The sequence below is a fragment of the Elephas maximus genome, chromosome 17, assembly GCF_024166365.1.
Source record: "Elephas maximus indicus isolate mEleMax1 chromosome 17, mEleMax1 primary haplotype, whole genome shotgun sequence".
NCBI lineage: Eukaryota > Metazoa > Chordata > Mammalia > Proboscidea > Elephantidae > Elephas > Elephas maximus.
Window position 1 is genome coordinate 47,802,975 of NC_064835.1, and position 26,012 is coordinate 47,828,986.

Consider the following 26,012-nt stretch of genomic DNA (forward strand, 5'->3'; position numbering starts at 1 on the left):
AAGAAAAATCACTCAACAAATGTGACCAGCCTTATTGGCTAGCAACCCAGTCATTCACACCTAGATGGTAACACTGGAGAAAAGAATTGGCACGCCCACAGGAAGACAACAAAGGTGAGGCTGTTGCAGAGGAGACAGGTGCAAGGGTGCTACTCTAATTATCTCACATGAGAGTCACAGCCAGGGGATTACTCAGGAAGTATGAAAAGTTACTTCCGTAAACAAACTCACACATACGGGGTTATAATCTCTTTGGAAACTTACTCATCATGGCCCAAGAAAGCTTGAGTCATATAAGATGGATAAACAGCAAGACTATAAAAGAAAAGGGCTTTGTGTGTGTGTGTTTTATTTTTTAAATAACAGCAATGGGCAACTTCAGTAAGAATAACAGTAAAACTAGACCTGCAAAAGTGAAAGGAACGTCATAAAATAATTCAGGAAAGCTAATGTTATCAAAGTACTGACATCTGATGAAGGGTGATGCTAAAAAAAATACAAAATACTTAAATAACATACCTTATCAATGGCTTTTCCAACCCGAGAAACACTGCTGTGAATGTCTTTGTGGTCTGAGGCCAATTTTTGAACAGTATCCTTTATTCTTTTACAGCATTGTGTCAAAACAAGTGAAAGTGTCCCTGATAATTCAGCATCTTGGCCTACAAAAAGAGAAAGATCAGTTACTCACAAAAGCAAATCCCAAGATGGCAAGTTTCAAATAGGTCCTTTGGAACGCAGAAGAGGGAAAAGAAGTAGTTGTTCACAGATGATGCTTTTCAAGCGAGCATTAGGAAAGATACCTTCATTTTTTATTTTTGGAAATGAGAAAATTTTACTATAAAGCAAACTTATTTTGTAATTATTAAAATCAGCACGGGTTGTGAATAATACTGCCCAGCATTTTTCAACCCAGTTAAAGTAAGCTACTCAAGTCATTCCCAAAATATTTTGGTTGTTACTGAATTTCCAAAAGAGAGATGATTTGGTTTAAATGCTTTATATTCCATAAAAAAAAAAAAGTAGAAGCAAAAGCTAAACCCCAAACTTCTCTGGATACCATGATGTGTAGAAACAGCTAACACAGCAGCTCTGGCTGCTATCCTTAGAAAGCGATGCTTGTAAGGCTTGTCCTTGGCTGGCATTGGGGAACTTGGATTTGGGACAGGTTCCCACCACCCTCAGAGTGGCTCACCGGGCCTAGACTGTGCATACAACATGGTTTATGCTTCAATACCTGCTTTCCTTACGGGAATCTCAAATTTTTGTATATGCTAGGCCAAGGGTGTCCATTTGACCAAGCCCCAGTAAAAACCTTGGGCACTGTGTCTCTGATGAGCTTCCTTGATGGGCAACACTTCACTTTTGCTGTCACAATTTGATACTGGAGGAATTAAGTACATCCTGTATGATGACTCCATGGAGAAAGGACTCTTGGAAGCTTGCTCTAGACTTTGCCCCATGCGCCTTTTCATTTTTCCCTTTGCTGATTTGCTTTGTGTATGACTACGTGCTGAGTCCTGTGAGCCTTCTTAGCAAATCACTTAACCTAGGGGTGGTCTTGGGGACCCCTGACACAGAGGATAATCAACTAAAAGTTACTACGGTTTACATCAACCTCTTTCCTGTGCTCCAGTGGTAGAAAGCTCGTCTTCCACAAGGGAGACCCAGGTTCCATTCCCACCCAATGCGTCCCATGCACAGCTACCACTCATCTGTCAGTGGAGGCTTGTGTGTTGCTATGATGTCGAAAACATTTGAAGGGAGCATCTGGACTAAGATAGACTAGGAAGAAAAGCCTGGAGATCAACTCCCAAAAATCAGCCAATAAAGGCTAAGATAGACTAGGAAGAAAAGCCTGGAGATCAACTCCCAAAAACCAGCCAATAAAAACCCTATGGATCACAATGGTCTGATCCATAACCCACAACTAATCATGGCGATGGCACAAGACTGGGTAGCATTTCATTCCATTGTGTACAGAGTTGCCAGGAGTTGGAAGCAACACCTCCCTCCACCAACCTTGTTCCTCACCAGGAAAAAGCAGGGAGGAAATGAAGGAAGAGAACAAATCCAGTCCTAATGTTTGCTAATTACCTCATATACAGTATCTACATATCCCTACCTGTAAGCAACAGGCCCAGTTTCTGAAATCCTACCCAGTATTACACAATATTATATGGTAGTAGTTCTTAATTTATATTGGAATCACAAAGAAAAGCATACAAGGTAGAGGGGACATAAGCCCTACTGCACAAATATACCTGGACTATTCAAGGAACAACAAAGAGGCCAATATGGTTGGAGTAAATTTCCGGAAAAGTAAATAGCAGGGGAGGAGATCTGAGAGATAACAGGGGATCCTGGTATTGTAGAACCTCTTCAGCATTGCAGAACTTTGGATTTTACTTGGAATGAAAGGGAGATCTGCTGTAATGCTCTGAGCAGAAAGGGGACGTGAGCTGACTTAACATTTTAATATGGTCATTCTCATTGATGACAGAAATGAAGGACAGAACCAGGGAGATAAGTTAGGAGGCTGTGGCAGCAATCCAGATGATAGTGGCTCTGCCCAGGGTGGTATCTGCAAACGTGGTGAGAAATGGTTGGATTCTGGATACATTTTCAAGGTAAAATCAACAGGATTTCCTGTTTGGATAAAGGGGAAGAGAAAAGGCCTGAATCAACCAGAAAGATGGCATCCTCTTCATTTAAGATGAAAAACACTAATGGCTGAGCAGGGGTGAGGTGGTGAGGAGAGAGAAAGTTTAGTTTTAGGCTTGTGAAATTTGAGATGTTCAACAGTCGTTGTCATGCAGTGAACTGTATCCCCCAAACTATGTGTTGGAATCCTAACCCCTGTATCTGTGAATGTAATGCAATGACCTTCCACCGTTGTTAGGTGCTGTCGAGTCGATTCTGACTCACAGCAACCCAACAATACAGCGTATAACTGCCCCATAAGGTTTCCTAAACTGTAACCTTTCCGGAAGCAGATCACCGGTCTTTTCTCCTGCAGAGCCGCTAGGTGGGTTCAAACTGCCCTTATCCTAAGTACAACTGTAGAAAATGTATACTGCGTGCATCCAAAGCCAAATAACATAATTTAGCCTAAGGGAAAACTCGATACTTCAGGAAATTTTCAGAAGCTGCCCAAAAGGTGCTCTACACTAACTTTGGGCCAAAACAGCCTAACTGCTTCAGCAGCTCTGTGCTGGCCATTCTCCATCTTTCTTTACCTAAACCTTACCTAACCTGTTCTTATCTCCTCTGTAAACTTCTCTGCCCACAGTCTTCTGATTTCCTAATGAACTGTCCTCTCCACCACTCTCCTGGCACTCAATCATATACTCATTATACCATTTAACAAGTTCATGCATATATGCCATCATCAATCTCAACTAGACATAAGCTCCCCAAACTGTATACCCCACAGCCTTTCATTATTTGTCCTGCACATTTGCAGGTACTATTAATATAAACATTTACAGTGATGGTAAATAAAGTAAAAGGACGGTTAAAAAGAAAGACATGTTCAACAACCGGTGCCGGGACAGCTGGATATTTACATGCAAAAGAATTCCACTATTCTGGATTGAACCACATCCCCCAAATATATGTTGTAAATCCTAACCCCTATACCTGTGGTTATAATCCCATTTGGAAATGGGTTTTCTTTGTTATGTTAAGGAGGCAATATTAGTGTAGGTATGTCATAGATCAATCTCTTTTGAGATATAAAAGAGTAGATTAAACAAGCAAGAAAGCAGAGGTGAGGGAAGACAGGGACCAAGCCACATGAAGATGAAGCTGAAAAGAGACAAGGCCCTTCCTTGTGGATAACTTCATGGAGAAGAATCAGCATGAGTCCAATCCCCACTTCCCACTTTTCAATCACCTCCGACACCAGTCGCCCATGTGGCTCACTCTGCTCTCTAATCCTAGCCACCCAGAACTAGAGTAGGTCTCACAGGTTAAAATAACACAGACCTTTAGACTGCCAAATAGGCAGACGCTAACTCTTTTAAGTTTGCAGCGTTTGCACAACACCCTCACTTTCGCTTGTTGGCTCCCCCTTCTGCTTTGGGTTCAATAATTTACTGGAACAACTCACAGAACTCACAGAGAACACTATACTTATGATTACAGATTTATTACAAATAGGATAATCATAAGGAAGAGAAACATGGGCGAGGCAGTCTGGGAGGTTCCCAATGCAAAGCTTCCATATCCCAAAGAGGACAAGTCACCCTCCTTTTGCCAACCAGGAAGCTCTCTGAGGCTTTGTGCTCCCAGCTTTTATTGGCCAGTCCTGTATGAGAGATTAAATCATGCCTCCTGATGCTAGCTGACATAGGCCTCCCAGGTGAGTGTCTTCTGGTCTGGCCAGCCCCCACTTGCCAGCACAAATCCTCATGCACAGCCTGGAAGTCCCAGACCAAGGCACCCTAATTACTCCAAGGACAATAACCAACTCTCAGTAACCAAAGACAGAGGCCACCTTACTTTGGGGAAAGTTAATTTCTTTACCCCACAAGCACCTTTTATTTTATAAACAGATTTTAGGCACAATACTCTCAGAAGCTGGAACAGTCTTGGCCTCCCCTGAAATCAGACATTCATCAAACTAAATTACCTGTTGCTGTCAAGCTGATTCTGACTCATAGCAACCACACAGGACAGGGCAGAACTGCCCCACAGGGTTTCCTAGGCTCTAAATCTTTCCGGAAGCCAACTGCCACATCTCTCTCCCACGGAGGGGCTGGTGGGTTCAAACTGCTGACCTTTTGGTTAGTAGCCTAGCGATTAGCCACTGCACCACCAGGGCTCCTCCACACTAAATTAAACATATTTAATTCCAAAACAGTTGTAGAGCCTAAGCTCCTCCCTCGGGCTTTACTGCCTAACCATTTCAGGATTCATGTCCACTAGTTTCAGAGAAATAAGGAACTACAAAAACGTTTGTTCCTGCAGCATCTTGTGCCTTCCCATCAGGGTCTAAATATCCGTCTACTGCCCCCACAAAATTACTTGAAGAAAAGTGATTGTCTAATATCTAGTGCCCAATACTGTGTCCAGCACATTCTAGGCATTCAGTAAGTATTCACTGACTAGACAAACATAAAAATATTAAGTTACATGTTAGATATTCTCAATGTCAAGCCCAGCACGGGGCCTGTCTGGTGCTGCTTACCCTGAGCCAGCACCCTCTGAAACCACCAGCAGCGTCGTGTTCAGCAGCTTGTTCACTTCTACTCTCCTGGGGAATGTTCACTGCCAGCTACACAACAGCACTGCAGCCCGCATTTCCCAAACGCCAAACAGATCAGTTAACACACACACTCATACACACACATTCCGAGTGTCGAATAAAACATGTTTACAAAATAGTCTCTCCAGGTTTCTTCTCTATTCCAAATAATGATTTACCTCCGACCCCAGTCGGGGGTAAAAAACCTGAAACAACTTAGGTAAAGGCTTGGACTAAGAGTTCACAGGCTTGTTCTGACTCAAAGTCCCTTTTGAGCCACCGTTTCCTTGTGTGTAAAAAAAACCACCCCAAAGATACGTCACTGATGTAATGAAATATATCCTGACTCTACTATGTAATGTATTTCTATAAAAATGCATCCTAAATCAGAACCTGGGAAGGCAAAACAAACTTGGACTTGGCCTTGTGATTCCCACAAAATTAAAAATTATAAAACCCCTAATTATACCTTGATTATAAACAAACTTCAATAGTTTCAGCATTTTGTATTTATTTTTATTGTATTCTTTTCCTTCATTACTGACTACATGGCTTAAGACAATCACATGTCTAACTCTGTGACAAGATTCACTCACCATCTGGCCCACCTTATAGAATTCAGACAAAGATACTACTAAGACTGAAAACTATGTTTCTCATCCCTACTCAGTATTTGCACTTTTAATTTTCTGTCTGCCACTCATTTTTTATGATATCAGGGAAAAAACAAAAAACCCTCAAGTAACTGACACACACACTGCTGAAGAAAGTGCTAGTAAAATTAAACAGCTGGCTGGGAGGCAGCGTCACAACACTGTAGCTTGAAATATCTGTTCAGCAGATAAGGAAAGTTCTAATTTGGTTTGTAAAAAGCAGTTTAGAGGTGTCAATTATATCACGAAGTCCACGTTGCTCAAAAGTGAAACACATGAGAGATGAGACCCATCACGCATGAGCACACTCTATTAAAGGGACGGCAAAGCATGACACAGAAATGCACTGAGGTGATGATGATAACGGTGATTCCGATTTCCAGAGAGTCTGAAAACGTCACCACCCAGTACTAGGATATTTTGGTAGAAATAAACACACAGTAGTATGTCCCAGAAATCACTGAGACCTGACTTAACATTTTTTATGAATATCCTGGAGAAAGGAACAATTTAAAGCATCCAAGTTTATAAACGTTGTATATATTGCATATGGACTCTTCTGAGTTATTAACTCCACTCTCATAACATGGGCAGAGATTTTAAATTTAGAATTAAATGGAACAAAATGGCACACAAGTCTTGATACAGATAAACATAAAAAAAGATCCATTTAGGAAACATAATCCTAACTATACCTAAACGAAGACTCAGACCCCGTAGCTTTATACCCCAGAAGTCATTCTAGACTAGTTCCTTTAAAAAAAAACACACACATAAATAAAATCAAAAGAGCCAAAAGAATATTATGGATCACTAAGAAGGCTATAATGTATAAAAATTCTGTTATCCACTTTTACATAAAAGTTTTAATATCTTATTAAACAAAATGAAACAAGACAAAGACAACACAGAGGCAAAAAAAAACTGAAATCAAAAGGAAGGGAGAATGATCTTTGGATTTGATTAATATTTACTAAGCGCTGGGTGTCTGTGTCAGCAGTGTTCAAGGCACTTTCCCACGTTATCAGTTTCTACAGAGATTAAGAAATTTTGAGTGAGAATAAAGAGAAAGGATAAAAGGGTCTAAGACTGATCCTAAAGAAGTCAATGACAAGGAGAACATGGACACGCTTGCAACGTACTAAAACAGAAAAACCTGAAAATGCAAGGTTGGTATTAACAAAGGCCAAGAAGGACTATTCCATACTGGGAGTAGCAAACTAAACTGTGGCCTGTGGAAGTTTGGGGTGTCTTACGAGGCACGTTAGCAACTAGAACACAGAAGCCACTCCACAGAGATTTACTTGGAGGAAGGAAAAGGCACAAATAGAACATACTCATCTTCTTCTAGAGGCGGTACGCGCTGAAAGCAAAGCAACTTTTTTCAGTACAGAAATAGGTGGCAAATCTGTAAAGATAAATACAGCATTTGGTGGTAAACCCCTGACTTCTCAGAATGGTGAATTCACAGCTAGGTATTCTGATTCCGACAGACCACTGCACCAAATCACAGGCTGGTATGCTGCAAAACCAAGTGTGAGAGAAAAACAAAACGAGGTTTACTTGTTTAAGAGCTAATTACACGGTATGGGCTGACAGTGCTCCTGGAGCACACAGCTAGCTCAGTGACCCGCACGTCGAAGCGGTGCAGACTGCAAAGTGGACTACGAGGCACGAACTGGACAGAGAGAAGAAAGGGGTGTAGGCCCAAGGTTTCAGATGCCTGCTAAACAGTCCCATTTTAGAAAGCCTACTCATGACTTCCTCCAAAGTAAAAATACAGAGACTTACTTAAGCTCTAGCATCTACCTACCTCTGGGATGAATGGCTGAACCACTTAAGATTTCTTTTAGCACTGAAATCTGGATTCCACGTTTAAAAATCAAACTTGGATTTCTACTTTCCCCTCTCTTAAACTTTCTGTTTTCCTCCTGGTTCCATAATTGCTTTGTTGTCACTCCCACTCAAACCTTGGATTAATCCTTGATTTTTCTAGCCCTCTTCCAGCTCCAACCACACACCAAGTCCTGGTAGTTCCCACACTCAGGAGACCCCTGGCACCCATGCCTTTACATTTCTGCCACCAAGACAGGCCCTATTTCGGCAGATTTGGTTGATGCCATAACCTTCACTATTCTGCCTCTAGCCAAACCTCACCTCCAATCCAAGTATTGTTAATAACTGGTCTCAAAGCATGTCCCTGTCCCTGCTTAAAATGTCTTCTCCCCAAAAAGCCATTCAATGTGTCCCCAGTCTATTACTTTCCCTGATATTTATGGCTCTGTAAAACCGTATTCCAATTTAATTTTTTTATTCTCCAATTCTTTTATTCTATTTCTCCCCACCCTGGACCTTCACTGTTCCCAGACTACTCTTTGCACCTCTGTTCTTGCCAGTCTCTCCTCCTGCACTCTTATTCTATCTCCTGCCCCAACTCCCTACCATCCACATCTAATCCCTGCAATGAAAACTTCCTGCAGGTAGGAGTCTCCACCTAGTTCAGATTCTACCCCTTCTTGGCTGTACCACTCATTCGGCATTTGGCTGATATGTATGGCCTGGCATTTCAGGGCATTGGTCTTTTCTGGTTTGTTTTTAAAAACTCTTGTCTCCCCGACCAGATAGAAAGTTCTTAGGAGATGAGAATGATTTTTCATCCTTTTAACTCCCACAAGATTTAGCCCAGTTCCACACACAACTGGTGACTAATAACTGTGGACTAGATGATCTAAAGTTAAATTAATGTAACAACCCTCGTGCAGTTCTTTCTGAGGCTCCCTCTCTTTACATTTCTCTGAATTACTATTTGCAACAACCAAAAGCATGTTACCTACTGTGCTACAGCTTGGTTTTTTTCCCTCAAATGTAAGCGTCTGATCTCTCCAACCAGCTTCAATTCCTTGAGGACTGTGCCATATCTTTTGAGTGTTAAGCTACACTTACCACAACACTGCTACAATGCTGGGCAGACCACTGGGCACAGAACAGTATCTAACATACACTAGTAACAAAGACAAACAAAGTATCTCAATTTAAACACTGCTTAAAGGCACAGACCTTTAAAATAACAAGTGTTCCCTGTCTTACAAATTTCAAAGCCAGTCCACATCTATTATCTATTTAACTCTGTAAGGTAATTATCAGTTCACTGGAGAGGAAACTGGCTAAGGGAGATTGCCTAGGAGTAAAAGGGCAGAGCAAGGTCGCAAACCCAGATCGCCTGAGCTCAAGGACAGAATCCTGGGCACTCTTCCACGGGCGCAGACTCGTCTTTGTGTCTTCTCATCTTCTCAACTAGCCTCCAAGTTACTGGAGGACTGGACCACGTATAATGTTTCTTTTAAAAGAAGTCTCTCCTTTGTGGGCAGCTCCTGCCTGGAGAAGAGATGGAAGGGCAGAGGAGGTCAGAAGCTGGCCAAATGGACACGAAAATAGAGAGTGGAGGGAAGGAGTGTGCTGTCTTATTAGAGGGAGAGCAACCAGGAGCATATAGCAAGGTGTATATAAGTTTTTGTATGAGACTGACTTGGTTTGTAAACTTTCACTTAAAGCACAATAATTTTTTTTTTTAAAGTCTCTCATCTCCTCCCATGTGTCTTTGTATATCAATAATAAGATGACATGGATTCCTAGATACAGCACTCACCAGAGATAACACAGAGTCAGATACTGTGCCCCAGAAAGAGAAGAAAATCACTATTTAGGTCTCCACTGTAAGTGGAGATGCTGTTAGGTACTGTCGAGTCCATTTCGACTCACAGCGACCGAACAAGACACTGGCCGGTCCTGCGCCAACCTCACAATCATTGCTGTAAATGTTCTGCTGCTTTGCATGAGGTTTTCACTAGCCAAGTTTTTCAGAAATAGACTGCCTGGTCCTTTTTCCTAGTCTGTCTTAGTCTGGAAGCTCAGCTAAAACCTATTCAACAGGGGTGATCCTGCTGATATTTGAAATACTGCTGATAAAGCTTCCAGCATCACAGCAACACACAAGCCATCACACTACGATAAACTGACAGACACGTGGTGGTACGTGGAGATAGACTTAGCAAAATAAACCTTATGGACTCCTCAAACAGTGTTCCTAAACAACCATTCTGAGTCCAGCCCTGTAATACTCAAACCCAGATAAAATGAAGGCATAGTTGTAAAAGCCTCAAGTCCTGCTGGAGATTCTAGTATCTGTTCCTTGAAGTTCTGGGCTAACACCAAATCTGAGCGGAAGGACCAGAAGTTTCTGTCACAATTCTACAAACTCTTGGTGCTTTCAAAGAAATGCCCAGAGGTTAGAAAGCATCATCTCCCTGGTATTTGTCAACTTCTAGAAGTCCCATGGGGTTTCAAGCGCATAGCTCAGGGCCAGGGCTCTCTACCCTCAACTACTTTTGGGGGACATTTTCAAAGACTCCAAATGCCTTGCAGATGAAGATGCAGGGCCCAAAATACGAATAGTTTTTAATATTCCAAGTGAACAGTGTGCTAAAACATCATTTTTACTACCCTAACAACTGGTGCAATGGTTGAGAGCCTGGTGCTAACCGAAAGGTCGGCAGTTCAAATCCACCAGCCACTCTTTGGAAGCCCTATGGGTCAGTTCTACTCTCTCCTATAGGATCGCTATGAGTCAGAACCAACTCTACAGCACATAATAACAACAACTAAGAGACCACAACATGAAAACAATGGAAATCTATTAGCTCCTGTAAGACAGTATCTTGAGGCGTCCCTGGGTGGTGCAAATGGTTAAGTGCTCAACTACTAGAGTTGAACCATTTCAAATCCATCCAGAGGCACCTCAGAAGACAGACCTGGTGATCTGCTTCCAAAAGGTCACAGCCTTGAAAACTCTATGGAACACAGTTCTACTCTGACACACAGGGTAGCCATGAGTCAGGTCCAATTTGACAGCAACTAACAACATCAACATGACAGTATGATAGAAGTACTGGTGAGTTTCTCCCTCATCAATATTACTGCACAGTATTTAAAGGACTTAAGAGATAAAATAACCTTAGGAAAATGATTTTATTATGCCAAGCATTAAAACAATTTCAAATAAGATGTCAAAGGCAACATGAATCAAGTTGTATTCTGTAGTCTATAGATTAAGTCATACTGACAACTCATTACTGGAATTATACTAACGTTATAGTTAAAACCAAAAACCAAAACAAAACCATTGCTGTCAAGTCGACTCCAACGCATAATGACCCTATAGGACAGAGTAGAACCACCCCATAGGGTTTCTAAGGAGCGCCGTCCTTTTGGCTAGTAACTGAGCTCTGAACCACTGCACCGCCCGGGCTCCAACATTATGCCTAGGTAAGGCAAAAGCTGAGAGATGAAGATTGGGCTCATCAAGAAAACATCTCTGAGGACATTACTGTTGATGTAACTTGTAGCTAGCTGCTCGACTGCAGCAGGCATCTATTTTGTCTGCGCAAGTTTTCCTTCCTAGAACTTCCTCCTCCTGATGGACTGTGGATCACATGGCCACACATCTCCTGACACAGGTGAGCACAGCTCAGGGTGGCCAGAGGATCCCAAGCCCCTAAACCCAGTGACTGATTAAGGGAAAGATATACGACCAAAGCCAGGGCAATAAGGATACTCCCTGGGAACTTTATAAGAAATGCAAAAAAAAAAAGGGGGGGCGGGGGGCATGTTCCTGTCTTTGGGATCACTGGCATTAAGAATGACATGAGCACCACAGGCCATCTTTACCTCCACATGGAGAAGGCTCTTCTGAGAATAAACCCAACCACAGAAAACACAGCTGAGAGAGGACGAGAACACACCTGTCCTGACAACATTTTTTGTGCCCCTGGAACCAGCTTGGCATGACCCCAGCCTATTTAGTTACATGTCAACAAATTCCATTTTAATGAAAGCTACTCTGTCACCTGCAACCGAAAGAGTTCTAGTAATATGCCAGTCTAAATGAATAAGGTGCCAGTTAACAAAGAAGTTAACTCCTAAATGAACCTGAAAAGGAATGACTAACAAAGTTAAGTCTGCTTCTAAACCCAAGTCAAAACACCAACAGTGCCCTATTATTCACATCATCTAAAAAAAGCCCATTTAGCTTGGTAACTGGTAAATTCTCCTCTTATAATAATCAAACAATGTCATCCACACAAATCTCTATTTCTGATCTACTTCCCAGCTAAGCGTAGATGTCACATTTTCTTCAATTCCAAAACCTGAAATTGTTATTCTCTCAAGAGTGCTAGGGTTCAGCAAGGAGTCTGGCTAATGAGTGTGAGAGGACCAGGCTACATGGCCTACCTCCAGGTCTACCAAAAAACAAGGCTAAATCATTGAACAAAGCACTAGCCCATCAAGCCTTGATTCTTTCACATTCATCCAGTACAACACATTTAACACTGGCAGACTGAAAGCAAAGAACATTTACAGATATAACTAAGCATACTTTCCAACACAAAGGTAAAAACATATACAACCCAAGTTCTTGAATAGAAGGTTATACATATCATGTGACCCTAGACCTCTGGTTTCCGCCTACTGATACAATACCATACCACAGAAATGAGTTTAAAATGGAGCCCCTCCATCATTTGTTTTTCTTTCATTCTCAATTGCCTACTTATCTTTTCACTTGTCAACCTCAAATTTTAAAACAGGAAGCAATTCTGCAACTAGTAACTAAATTTTCACTGGCTTCTTTGATTCACCAAAGAGATAAAGGGAGGGGCAAAGGCAGGGACTAAAATTTCACTGAGTTTTACTACTAGGAGTCAGGCAGTCCACACACACAAAAGGAGCTTTAGATGCTAATGCGTGTTGATCACTCCCACAAGTGAAATTCTCTTCACCAACTTGCAAACTGAGATAATACTAAGCCTGTATCAGGGTAAGTGGAACTACATATGCAATGCCTTAAGTCAAAAACGAGCAGTGACAAAACTATCACTTCCCTGAATTCTTTGAAAAAAATTTCTGGAAACTGGCATCTCTGTGAGGTGGGCAACTAGATAGCCAAGAAACAAGTAGGAGGGAGACTATTCACTGGTTTGTTTGAATTTACACCATGTGACTGTATTATCTACTCAAAATAAATTTAGAAAATTCCTCCAGTCACTTTCAAAAACCACATTGGAAGTCTCTTATAATTGCCCAAAAATAACCAAAACATAATACTGCACACTGTTATTCTTATAAAAATTGTATCTTTCCCCAGTACACCTTAAACATGTCCTAAAACTTTTATCCATTTGTTTCAGCCTCATCTACTTCTACCCAATGTAAATTTAGCATAAGCAGCATTCATGATTTATAGTTCTTTTCTGTTCTCCCTTTCACCATAGAAGTGCTAATGGAAACAAACACACAAGTATTTCTGTCAATAGAAAACAAATGTTAAAAAAGGATATAATCACAAGTTACATCATCAGAATTTATCCATACTATTTATCCACTAACCAAGGGCTGTCCAAAAGGTGGTTCCACACCACTGGTGCGAACAATTTCAGCTGGTATGTCAACTAATATTTTAATAGTTATGAATTTATTTTTAATACATAGTTTATTACATCTAAAACGCCAAATCTGACTTCACAAATATCATTGCCGAGAATGAGAATAAGGCTACTTAAAGAAAATGGTGACTCCATCTGAAAAACACAAATGGCACATGTGTGAGTGGAGTTTGAGAAGCACCAGCGCACCATCCAAAGTAGATCCAGGGTACCCTGGGAACAATCACCAAAGAGCATCAACCACGCTGAATCTTAAAGTAGCACAGACTTCGTGCTTACAGGGAAACTCTCACTGAAAGATTGAGACAGCTAAATGACAGGAGCACTCTCCTCTGTGAAAAGTTGGGAGAAATTAAGAGAACCTAACGTTCAATCAAAATAATGAAGGATAAGAATCAGAGCTGGTTTTTAAACATCAGACCTAAGTTCCTAGGAAAGTTTCCTGATAACAAACAAAGGTGTCTAAAACAAATTCCTGCTTTGACAAGTCCTCACAATTATTTTAGCCACCGGGGGTTGATGCTAACTTCTCTAAAACAAAGGCCACAGTCACATTCCCCTTCAATAAACAGACCCTTCTCTCTTATGGAAGGTACTTTACCTTCCATCTTCCTCCTCTCAAACCCTCAATCTCTGACCTTGTCCCTAAAAAAAGAAATGTTCCTTTCACCTACCTAAGTCTAGGCCCTTCACTCTCTTCCTCCACTGGTTCCGTCCTTTCAGTATTTAATAAGGCAAAGACAAAGGGAGGAGAAAAAAAAGTCTTGAGCAGCCTTAGATCTCCTTATGCTTGACTTGCATCATAATTTTCTTCATAATCCCTCATGTCTTAGGCTGGTTTCTCTAGAGAAGTGAAACCAATGAAGTACACACACACACACACACACACAGATTTATCTCAAGAAAATGGCTCACAGGGCTCTAGAGGCTGGCAAGTCCCAAGTCCCTAGGTCCAGCGACAGGCGGGAAGCTACTCCTGACTCACATAACTTCAGGGGCTCATGAACGTAAGATGAGCGGTACAGACGGCAGCCTGCTGGCTTACAGGCTGCAGAGGCTGATGAATCCCAGGATCAGCAGACAAGAGGGCAGGCAACTGGCTCAAGTCTCAAGAACTGAAGGTCAGATGATGACAAGCCAGATGCAGGATGCTGAGCAAGTGAGCTTTGCCAGAACACATGTGCGTGTGTGTGTGTGTGTGAGAGAGAGAGAGAGAGATTCAGGCCACACCCTCAAGGAAACTCCCCTTACAACTGATTGTGTGTGTGTGTGTGTGTGTGTGTGTGTGTGTGTGTGAGAGAGAGAGATTCAGGCCACACCCTCAAGGAAACTCCCCTTACAACTGACTGACTGACCATACCAGATCATATCATGAAACATGACTACCCTGTTACAGAGCTGCCAAACCACCAAGAATCATGGCCCAGACAAATTGACACCTACTTTAACCATCACAGTCCACCCCTTGCCAACTTGGCACCTGTACACATCCCCATAAAATATACACAATCTAAATAAAGACAATTACAAAGTTACAGTTGCCCCTAACATGATATAACCAATGTACATACAACAGAAAACGCACTAGTGCCATTTATACCTTATAAGTAAACAAAAATATCTGGTGCACACATACAAGGAAGAAATAACCCATGACAGTTACAGTTTTCATTTCTGCAATTGGTCATGTGGTCATAACTGGTATTTAGAACTACCTTCTTCCTCCACCCATTCCATACTCCCTCGACCCTCAGCAAGCACCTCAGCTGGTTGTGGTCCTTCACATGGTGGGGTGACCCAAACCTCCATTCCTGAAGGGTCTGGGCCATTAGTAGTCATGTTGGAATTGGATGCTCTAATTTTCCACTGACTTTAACAAAAGGGCATGGTAGTACTAAGAGATGCCCTAAGGGATCTCCTGTATTCCAGACATATTCTTTTTCACCTACATTATGCAACATCAATCCAATTTCCTCTTGGTAGCCAGAATCAATCATTCAAGCCAGTATGGATGACTACCTTCTTTGCGTATTGATCCAGAGACATGAGGATCCCAAAGTGGCCAGGTGGCATTCTTTATTTTCAGTTCAATGGAATCTGCTTTGTCTCTCCTGGTGGAAGCATTCCCCCCTTCAGAACTAAGACCTGTAAACTCACAGAACATAGTGCCGCAAGGACAGGAAGCAAAAATTTTGTGAGTGGGTCACTAGAGTTAATAGTGAGTGGTAACACGCCCATCTCTACCCCTTGTCTCCTAGAACCATGTATCCTGGTCATAGTGGAAACAGCACCATATGTTGGATGCTGGTTTAGAGCATATACAGCCTCCCAGAGAACATCGCTCCAACCCTGCAAAGTGCTGCCACGTAGCTGATGCCATTAATTGTGTCTTTAGGAGGCCATTCCATCATTCTATAAAGCCAGCTGCTTAAGAATGATAAGGAACACAGTAAGACCCGTGAATTCCATGGGCATGGGCCCACTGCCGCACTTTATCTGCTGTGGAGTGAGTCCCTTGATCTGAAGCAATGCTGTGCGGAATACCATGATGATGGAAAAGGCATGCTGTGAGTCCAAGGCAGAGGCACTGTGAGCAAGGAAGGCAAATCTGTACCCAGATGAAATTGCTGCCCTTTCCTGATGGAAGTGGTCAATGTAATCAACACGCCACCAGGTGGCCGGCTGATCACCTCGAGGAATGGTGCCATATTGGGGAGTCAGTGTTGGTCTCTACTACCGGCAGATTAGGCTTTCAGCAGTGGCTGTAGCCAAATTGGCCTTGGTGAGTGGAAGTCCATGTCGCTGAGCTCATGCATAACCTCCATTCCTGCCACCACGGCCACTTTGCTCGTGAGCCCAATGGGCAATGATGGGAGTGGCTGGGTAAAGAGGATGGCTGGTTTCCACAGAATACGTCATCCTATTCATTTCACCGTCAAAATTCTCCTATGCTGAGGTTACCCTCTGGTGACCATTCAAATAAGACATGATATCTTCACTTCTTCAGCCCATTCAGAGAGATCTAACCACATACCTCTTCCCCATATCTCCTTGTCATCAATTTTCCAATCATTTCTTCCAAGTCCCCAACAATTCAGCACACCGCCGGCCACAGTCTCTGAATAACTACAAAATTGCACATCTGGCCATTTCTCCTTTCAAGCAAAGTGAGTAACTAGGTGCACCACTCGAAGTTTTGCCCATTGGGAGGGTTTTTTTTCACCATTGTCCTTCAGGGAGCTCTCAGAAGGGACTGTATTACTGCAGCAATCCACTTTCAAGTGGTGCCTGCATATTGTACACAACCGTGTGTAAACCAGACACGAGTTTTCTCTTTCTCAGCTGATCATAAAGAACTCCCCATGAGGCCATAAATGCAGACTGGGAGAGGGCAGGCAATGTAACAAGAGTGGAGACCATGGGCATTTGGGCCACTTCCTCATGCAACTTACTTGTGCCTTCAGGTCCTATTCGAGCCTGATCTCATACACACCACTTCCATTTAATGATGGGAGTGCTGCTGAATACGTCTGTCTTTATGATTCCGTGGATCAGACAACACTCAGTTCATAATGGGCAGCTCGGGCCGCATGGTGACTTGGTGTCTCATGGTTAAGCATTTAGTCTCTACTGAGCCCCAGTAACCAAAAGCTGTTTCTCAAAAGGAGAGTAATTATCTGCAGAGGATGGCAGGGCTTTGCTCCAAAATCTTAAGGGTCTGTACTGTGATTTACCAATAGGGGCCTACCAAAGACACCAAACAGCATCTCTATCTGCCATGAACACTTCAAGCACCATTGGATCAGCTAGATCATACGGCCCAAATGGCACAGCGGCTTGCACAGCAGCCTGAACCTGTGACAGAGTCCTCTCTTGTTCTGGGCCCAACTAAAACCAGCAGCTTTTCAAGTCACTTGATAAATCAACATACCCGAAGAGGGGTATGTTGCCTCTAAAATCCAAAGAGACCCACCAGGTGTTGTGCTTCCTTTTTAGTTGTGGGAGGGGCCAGATGCAATAACTTATCCTTTACTTTAGAAAAAATATCTTAGCATGCCCCATACCACTAAAAAAACTGGACCCCAAAAATTCCACTGAGATGGACGGCGCCTGAATTTTTGTTGGATTAATTTCCCATCCTCTAGCACACAAATGCTTTACTAATAAGTCCAGAGTCATTGACACTTCTTACTAGGTCCAATCAGCATAATGTTATCAATGTAATGGACCAGTGTGATGCCTTGTTTGTAAAAGAAAGGCAGTCAAGGTCCCTGTGGACTAAATTACTACAAAGGGCTGGAGAGTTGATATACGCCTATGGTGAAGGGGTACTGCTGGCCTTGCCAGCTGGAGGCAGACGGTTTCTGGTGTTCCTTAGAAACTGGAATTAAGAAAAATGCATTAGCCAGGTCAACAGCTGCATACCAGGTACCAAGAGATGTATTAATTTGCTCAAGCAATGAAACTACATCTGGAAGAGCAGTCTCAATTGCAATCACTACCTTGTTAAGTTTTTGATAACCCACCGTCTTTTTCCAAGATCTACGTGTTTTCTGCACAAGCCAAATAGATGAGCTGAATGGGGATGTGGTGGGAATCATCACCCCTGCATCCTTCAAGTCCTTGATGGTGGCAATAATCTCTGCAATTGCTTTTGGTTTACTATTTTCCTAGGTGAGCAGTTCTAATGGCTTCCACTTTGCTTTCCTACCATAATAGCCCTTACTCCACTTGTCAAGGATCCAATGTGGGGGTTCTGGCAGTTGCTGAGTATATCTATTCCAATTATGCATTCTGGAACTGGGGAAATCACTACAGGATGGGTTCAGCAACCAAATGGATCCACTGTGAGCCAAGCCTAAGACTCCATTAACAACCTGACCTCCACATACTCCTACTCTGACTGGTGGGCCACAGCAATGTTTTGGGTCTCCTGGAATTAGTGTCAGTTCAGTCCAGTATCCAGTAATCTCTGAAAAGTCTATTTCCTTTTCCCCAACGAACAGTCACTCTTATAAAAGGCTGTAGATCCCTTTGGAGAAGGCTGGGAGAAAGATTAATAGTATAAAATTTTGGCACTGTAGTGAGGTCCTTCCTCTAGGGGACTGAGCCTCTCATTCATTCATGGGACTGCGGGTCTATAAACTGGCTCAAGTCTGGGAACTGATTGAGGGCAATTCAAGTTAGACTTTTGTTGACTTGATCTAAAATTTTTCTGCTTGTACAGATAAAGTACATATTTAGTAGATTTCCCATCTATTTCACTCCTAGGGATACCATGACTAAATAGACAAAGCCATAAATCCATGAGGGAGACTATTCTTATTACTGCTTTGACTCAACTGTCCATTACAGTAACCATGCACACCTTGTCTTTGCTGACTGAGTGCCATCACTTGGTCCCTACCACCACAGGGTCTAATCAGCCCTAATGTAGTTAGACATCTTAATTCAGTTAGTGACGTTCCCACTATCAAAACTGACTTACATAAAGGATGTAAGGATGCTTCAAGGATGCTGGGCTCTTTGCACAAATTTGTTCTTCACTGTTGTGGTAAAACGTGTGTTTTCTCAGCACTCTATGTGTGGGTCTGTTGGTCTAAAGTAATAAATCCACTGTAACATGCCAATTTCCCTAAGCCTTTGAACGCCTTTTTCTACAGTATACCAAGGTAGGTCTCGTACTCCAACTTGATTTAGTGAGGCCATTGCATAATCCATGTTTCAGCGAACCAACCAAATAAACTATTAGATCCTTTCCTAACCTCTCAAGCTGAAACACTGAACGAAGAATCTGTGCTTAGTGAGTACACATCAATAAACTCAGACTGATCCAACTTTATGTTCCTTGCACCATTATCTCACACCCTAAATAGCCATTTCCACACATATTCCCCAGGTTTCTGTTTGTACATATTAGAAGAGTCAAGCAGTTCTTTTAGAATGTAGCATACCTCCTCCTGGGTCACACTTTGTCTTTCACCTTTTCAAGCTCACTAGAATTTAAGTCTACTTCTAGATCTTTTTTTTTTTTTATATAGGTCTAGAAGCAAAAATGAATGGTGGGAGTGGGTCCTGGGAACTCAGCAATATCTTGAACAGCATCTTCCTCAGGTGATGCCCAAGGCAACACCCCAGGCATTGTCCCCAGGTGGTATCTCAGACAAAGATTCTTTGCACAACTGGGTTAATCTCATCAGGTGTGGGTGGAAGGGATAACAATTTTCCTGGGAGGGTGGCTTAGGAGACAAAAATGGAGTAATTTCTCCACATGGGAGTAAGAGGGCTAGTTCTGTTGATAGGAGTGATTCAACAGAATTTAGGGACCCAGTTTCCCCAGCTTCCTGATTATCTGCCCATATGTCCCCATCCCAAGTTTGAAATCCCATTTTTTCCCAGTCAATACCCTTACTTTACCTTCAGGCATCATTCGAGGTTGGGAATTCAACTGGCATTATAATTCAGCCACTCTTACAATAAGACTCTGGGTTTGATTTTTGGCAATATGAGCTCTGTTACTGCAACAAATGAGGCTTTTCTTTCTGGCACAAGTGGCAACATTAAGGTCTTTTATGGGGCACTTGAGCTGATTCTGAAGCCCTGAGCTCATCCTCTTCTTTACACTGTCTAGCGAAAGTAGGACCAAACAACCAGCTTCCTGTACTTCTCATTCTGACAAAATGCAGAAAAGTATGGAACATGCAATCACCCAGAGCTTCATTTCTCACCAATACTTGACCTACTGTTGGTGATATTCTGTGTATTAATATTGCCACTTCACACCATGGACAAACAGCATCCTCTTTACTACTTGATGAGGAGTCATCAGCACCTTTAAGATTAATGAGATTTGAGAACTAACTCATGATTTTGCTTCTTTAGAACCACTCTCAGTACCAAATGTCTCAGGCTGGGTTCTCTGCCAAAGTAAACCCAATGAAGCGTGTATACAGAGAGATTTATCTCAAAGAAATGGCTCACATGGTTGTAGAGGCTGGCAAGTCCCAAGTCTGGGGGTCAGGCATAAGGCTGGAGGCCTCTCCTGACTCACATAGCTGCAGGGGCTGATGAACCCAAGATCGGCAGGTCAGATGGCAGGTCAAGATCAGCATGTAAGACAGGAGGCTGCTGGCTCACAGGCTGTGGAGGCCAATGAATCCCAAAATCAGCAGGTAAGTCAGGCCACTGGCTCACAGGCAGGCCACTGGCTCACAGGCTGGGCAATGGCTCACAGGCTGGGCAATGGCTGACGAATCCCAAGATTGGCAGGCAATACTGCAGGCAGCTGGCTCGAGTCCCAAGAACTGGAGGTCAGTTAATGATGAGCCGGAGGCAGGATCCAGAGCAAGCAAGTAGGCTTTGCCAGAACTTTCATATATATACTAGATGCAGGCCACACCTGCAAGGAAATTCCCCTTACAGCTAATGGGATGATCACATCACATCAGATCAGGGAGAATAACGACATCATTATATAACTGCCAAACTACATCATTACGTAACTGCCAAACCACTGAGAATCATGGCCCAACCAAGTTGACACACAATCTTAACCGTCACACCTAGTCATCAGGCTTGTTTTAACAACTCTAGTGAAAACTGTTAAGCATAGATGGTTACTGACTCCCGATAACCAAAGAGCCATTGACCAACCACTCCTTTTCTAAGCCCCTGCCCTTTCGGTTTCTGCTGGCTCCTCTTTTGCCTTCCACTCTCCAAGGGGAGTTCAGGGTTGTGAGTAGACCCTACGGTCTTTTCTCCCTGCGGTCTAAATGATCTCCTCCTCTCTTCTGTAGAAATGACATCATAAAACAGTTTTAGACATTACTTTTCTCTCAAACTCCATCTATGCATCTCCAGCCAATAGAAAATTTTAAGATTTCTCTCTATCTTCATTATGCCCTTCAGATCTTACATATCCAAAACCGAAATCACCACAGCATTCCCAGGATTCACACCACTTCAACTTTGTTTCCCCATCTCTACCAACTATATCATCATCCAATAAGTCAATCAAACTTCCCTTCACAGGCAGCCACCAGGTCTGCTGGTTCTTCCACAGTAACATTTCAACTCCCTTCCTTTCTCATTCCACCTCCCACTAATGTTGCAGGTTTGCTTCTTCCCTGGACTTGAAAATTGACTGCTGTGTCCAAAATGAGATGTTGTCATCATAAGACTCCCTTACCACTGAGTAGCACTTGCTCTCAACTAAAAGGCAGTCCTGGGAAGGGAAGGTATAGAAGGAGGAAAGGGAATCTTGGCTAATGGCACCACCCTCATCTCAACTGTCACAGTATCACATCTCTCCCCAGCTAACCAAACCTTCCTTTACATAAATTTGTTTCGCCCACAAGTTGAGTAGCCTCCCAAACCCAAACTCTTAAATAAACCCACTAAATGAAAAGTCCTTTACTTCACAACCAAAATCATCACTCTGATTCCAGGTGAGTAGTGCCGCTAAAGACGGTTCCATTCCCACGACTCTGTCGTAGGTAGGTTCGGATATAAGTCGCTTATCTTTTGTTTTCATCATTATTGCCTTTTATTATCACTCTTTTTAAATCCTACCTTTGAACGCATGCCAGTGAACATGTGGGTATGACAGCAAATTATAAGCTCCAGCACTGTATGTAATTCACATTAGTAACCATTAGATGCAAAATACAAAACAACACAGAAACATCTGAGATCAGTTGGTTCTAGGTCCTAACTCAAACACATCCTAAATTGGTGACTACCTGTCTTTTAAAGTAAAGACACCAGATCTTTCACGTTATTTAAAGAAAATGGCGCGGGGGGGGGGCTTTTCCAAACAGCTTCCGCAAGTTAACTGGCAAAGTATCTGTCCCCAGGGCCTAGGACAATAACGAACTAACCCGGGTAAAACGACTTCTATAGGAAATCTGTTTTCTGAATGGTAAACAAGTAAAAACTTGACTAGATAGGGCGAATAACTAGGAACTTAAGCCACAATTTGATTCAGGAGAGTTTTCTGGGTTTTGCCTGCTCCTTATCAGTCTCATCACAGACTACCCTGGGAGAGCTTAACAGTTTGATTCAGCCGGTTTCCTAGGAACCAGGTCAGTGGTGCTTCAGAGTTCAACAAGAGCTGCTTCCACACAGCAGTCAAATTATAAAGTTGCTGAAGCAACTGTTCAGTTAACCTCCAGCTAAGGATAACACTCGACTTTCTAGTAAAAAAGACAACGAAACAAAGTTCACCGGCTAAGGGTCTGGGGTGGGGTGGAGGAACGGGCTTCCTGCGCTGACCCTCTTACCACCTAGACGCACTTCCCACCCTCTGGACCGCGCCGCGGGGACAATGTGGGCGCCCCAGGGCCGGGCGGGAGCGAGGGGCGCCCATCCCGGGGGGCGGCAGTTTGCAGATGCCACGGACGAGCCCCCCCACGCACGTTTAACCCGCTGGAGCCCGCGGCTCCCAGTCGGCTTTCCGGGCGGATTCCCGATTAACAGCGATCTCCCGGCAGGCTGGAGGTAAGCCGGGTGAGATGAGAAGGCAAGGTCCCGGGGGCCTGGGGCTCTCCGCGCCTCAGGGGCGGCGGGCGCCGGACGGCTTTGGGCCCCCCACGGCCTGGGGCGGGCCGGGTGGGTGAGGGCTGGCCCAGCCGCGCGCCCACCGGGCCGCCTACCGTGGCTCTGCAGGATCTCGTGCTTGAGGCCGCCGGTGTAGTCGATGAGCTCCTCCAGGCCGCGCTCGCACAGCTGCCCGTAGCCCGAGAACTTGTGTAGCACCTTCTCCAGCTCGCGCTCCACCGTCACGCACTGATCCATGCCGGAGGCAGCGGTGGCGGCGCTCGGCTCCTCGGTGCCCGGGGCCCCGCAGCCGTTCGGCCCGGGCCCGGCCGAGGCCGCGTCCTCCTCCTCGTCCCCCAGGCGTGCGGCGCGGGCGGCTGAGGCGGCCGAAGCGACGGGAGCGCTAGCCGCGGCGCCGGGGGAGCCCCGTGCAGCCTGTGTCCGCCTGGCCCATGGCGCTCCGGCCCCCCGCGCGTCGCCGCCGCTCCCGCTCGCCCCTCCCCGAGCCCGCGTCCCAGGACCCCGCTCGCCGCGTTCGGGTGCCCGCGGCCGCGCCGCCGATTGTTTTTGTTTTCACGGGAACCGACCGATGACCTGGTTCTCCCGGGCGGCACCAAGCGCCGCCGTCCGAGGGGGGGCAGCCACCCCAGCGAGGAAACGAAGCGGCGCGGGCCGTACCAAGAGCACTCTCACAGGGGAGCAGGCCGGCGAGCGCGGGCGGAAAGACGCTACGGGCGTCCGCACGCGCCGCCGCTAGAGGTGTGGGCCGTACCACGCGGGAGGCGTGGAAGGGAGAGGGCGAGGGTGGAGCGAAGATCCAATTGGTCCGAGGAGCCGAATAGGGAACTTTGGAGACAGCCCCAGCGCTCGCAGCCAACAACTACGCGCTCCGTAAACAAGGGGGTGGGAACTACCCGTAGCCACAGGCCCCAGAAACAGGAAGGCAAAGCAATGGGGGCAGGGAATACGTAGGAAACAAACGTCCTCCAGTCCCTGGCCAGAGCCTGAAACTTCAGCCAATCGGGATTGAGAGGCCAAACCAATGGTCTCGCTGTTGGAGGGGGTAACTTGGAGAACGTACCGAGAGAGAAATCTTTTCTGGAAAGCATGAGGGAAAACAAGACAAAAGCAAGAAGAGTTATTTTCCACAGGGCTTCACACTAACCACAATTTATTTCATCTTTCTGTCATTCCTAAGGGAAGGAACATCGTCATTCCCAAGTTGTGGAAGGCAGTCCAGCTGCCCCTGAGGAAAGGCCAAGACAGGCCGTTCGGGGGCGGCGGGTGCCAGAGGAGGGGGTCGGTAACGGAAACGAAAGGCGAGGGGGGCGCTGGCGACGACCGAGGGTAGCCGCTTGCCGGCCGGGAATGGCCTGACGAGGACGCCGCGACCGTCGGTGCTGCGTAGACGCTTGATACAGCCGACGCGGCACATTGCCCGCTCCCGCGGGTTTTGGCCCTTGGCCCCTCGGCCTGCAGCCTCTCGTGACCCGTCTCTTCTCCATGTGCCGTGAGCCGGGCAGCTTCGCGAATGGAAGGAACACGCATCGCAGAGCCGCACGACCAGGACGCGGCTTCTGAGAGGCTTTATTTCGTCGAACAGGACCGGGTTACTCCCCTTGCGTAAACCCTTGCTCAGGCTTTTCGCGGCGTCTCCATACCCCCTTGCTTTCCACGCTTAAGCTGCACTAACCTTGGTGTCGGTCCTACCAGCCTGGCTGGTTCCTGCCTTAGGGCCACTGCGCTTGGTCATTTCCTTCTGGAAAACTCTCTCCTGCCTTTATTATCCTAAAGTTCCCCACTCATTGTCCCTCGGAGGGGCCTCCCAGACCAAGCTAACGGCCTCTGCCTTCCCTCACTCCCTCCCCAGCTGCCGTCTGTTTTAGTCATCTAGTGCTGCTATAAGAGAAATACCACAAGTGGATGGCTTTAACAAACAGAAATTTATTTTTTCACAGTAAAGTAGGCTAAAAGTGCAAACTCAGGGCGTCAGCTCCAGAGGCAGGCTTTCTCTGTCGGCCTTCTCATCAATCTTCCCGCAGACTAGGAGCTTCTTGGCACAGGGACATGGGGTCTAAAGAATGTGTTCTGCTTTCTAGATGGTATGAGGTGCCCCCTTTCTGCTGGCGTCCCTTTTTAGCTCTTGAGAGATGAAAGGCGATGTAGACCACACCCCAGGGATGTGAGCTGGTAAGGGTGTTACAATCCCACCCTAATCCTCTTTAACTTAACTTGAAATTACAATCACAAAGTGGAGGACAACTACACATTATTGGGAATCATGGCCTAACCAAGTTAACACACATATTTTGGGGGGGGGCATAATTCAATCCATGACACGGTGTCGTATCTGTTATATAACCAGTTTTGTTTTCTTCGCATCACTTATCAAAACCTGAAATTGCCTGATTCATGTATTTTTTTAGTTCTCTGTCATTACATCAATAAAAGCTCCATGATGATGAGCAACTTGCCTGCCTTCCTTTTTCTGTGCCTAGAACAACATGGTTGGCAATTATTTGTATACAGCTATAAAAAAAAAAAAAATTTTTTTTATGTGTGCGTCTATTTTTTTAATTAAGGTGATAACTTTTTTGAGCCTTAGTTTTTTATAATTTGGAAATAATAACTACTTAACTAGATTATTAGGGAGATTAAGTGAGATAATATGTGTAAATGCTCATAACAGTTATACAATCCAAAAAAACCCCGTTGCTGTCAAGTCTATTCCGACTCAGAGTGACCCTATATTATTGTCAGTTCTTGAGAATAAATCGTAGATGGCTACGCAAAGTCATGGAATCATGTTGATCTAGTCCCCAGTTCTTTCATTCATTTCTTGGTGATTCTCAAGGACAGCCTCAAGTGTCGCATTACAGATCTTTCTTCTCCCCCCCATGCCCCACTTTCGTTTCACCCCTCTTTCTTGGCAGGTGACCCTGATTCCTGCTTCACTGAAAAGGTTAAAAGAAAAAATCTAGCTCTAGCACCCTCTGCTTGAGTGGACATTCACCTAAGGTTCTTTCCTCAACTTTCTCCCTTTACCATCTGTCCTCAGAGAACACGTCACAA

At 44.5% G+C, this 26,012-nt stretch overlaps 1 protein-coding gene across 1 annotated transcript in view; it reads right to left on the minus strand.

The window, feature by feature from the left end:
• RMND5A (required for meiotic nuclear division 5 homolog A) overlaps window positions 1–23,701 on the minus strand; it is a 78,118-nt gene extending 54,417 nt beyond the window's left edge. The window contains exons 1-2 of the mRNA XM_049856764.1: window positions 23,057–23,701; window positions 520–662 (exon numbers count right to left, since the gene is read on the minus strand). Coding sequence (XP_049712721.1) covers window positions 520–662; window positions 23,057–23,198 — 285 coding nt within the window. The 5' untranslated portion in view covers window positions 23,199–23,701. The remainder of the gene's footprint in view (window positions 1–519; window positions 663–23,056) is intronic.
• Between the last annotated feature and the right edge of the window lie 2,311 nt (window positions 23,702–26,012).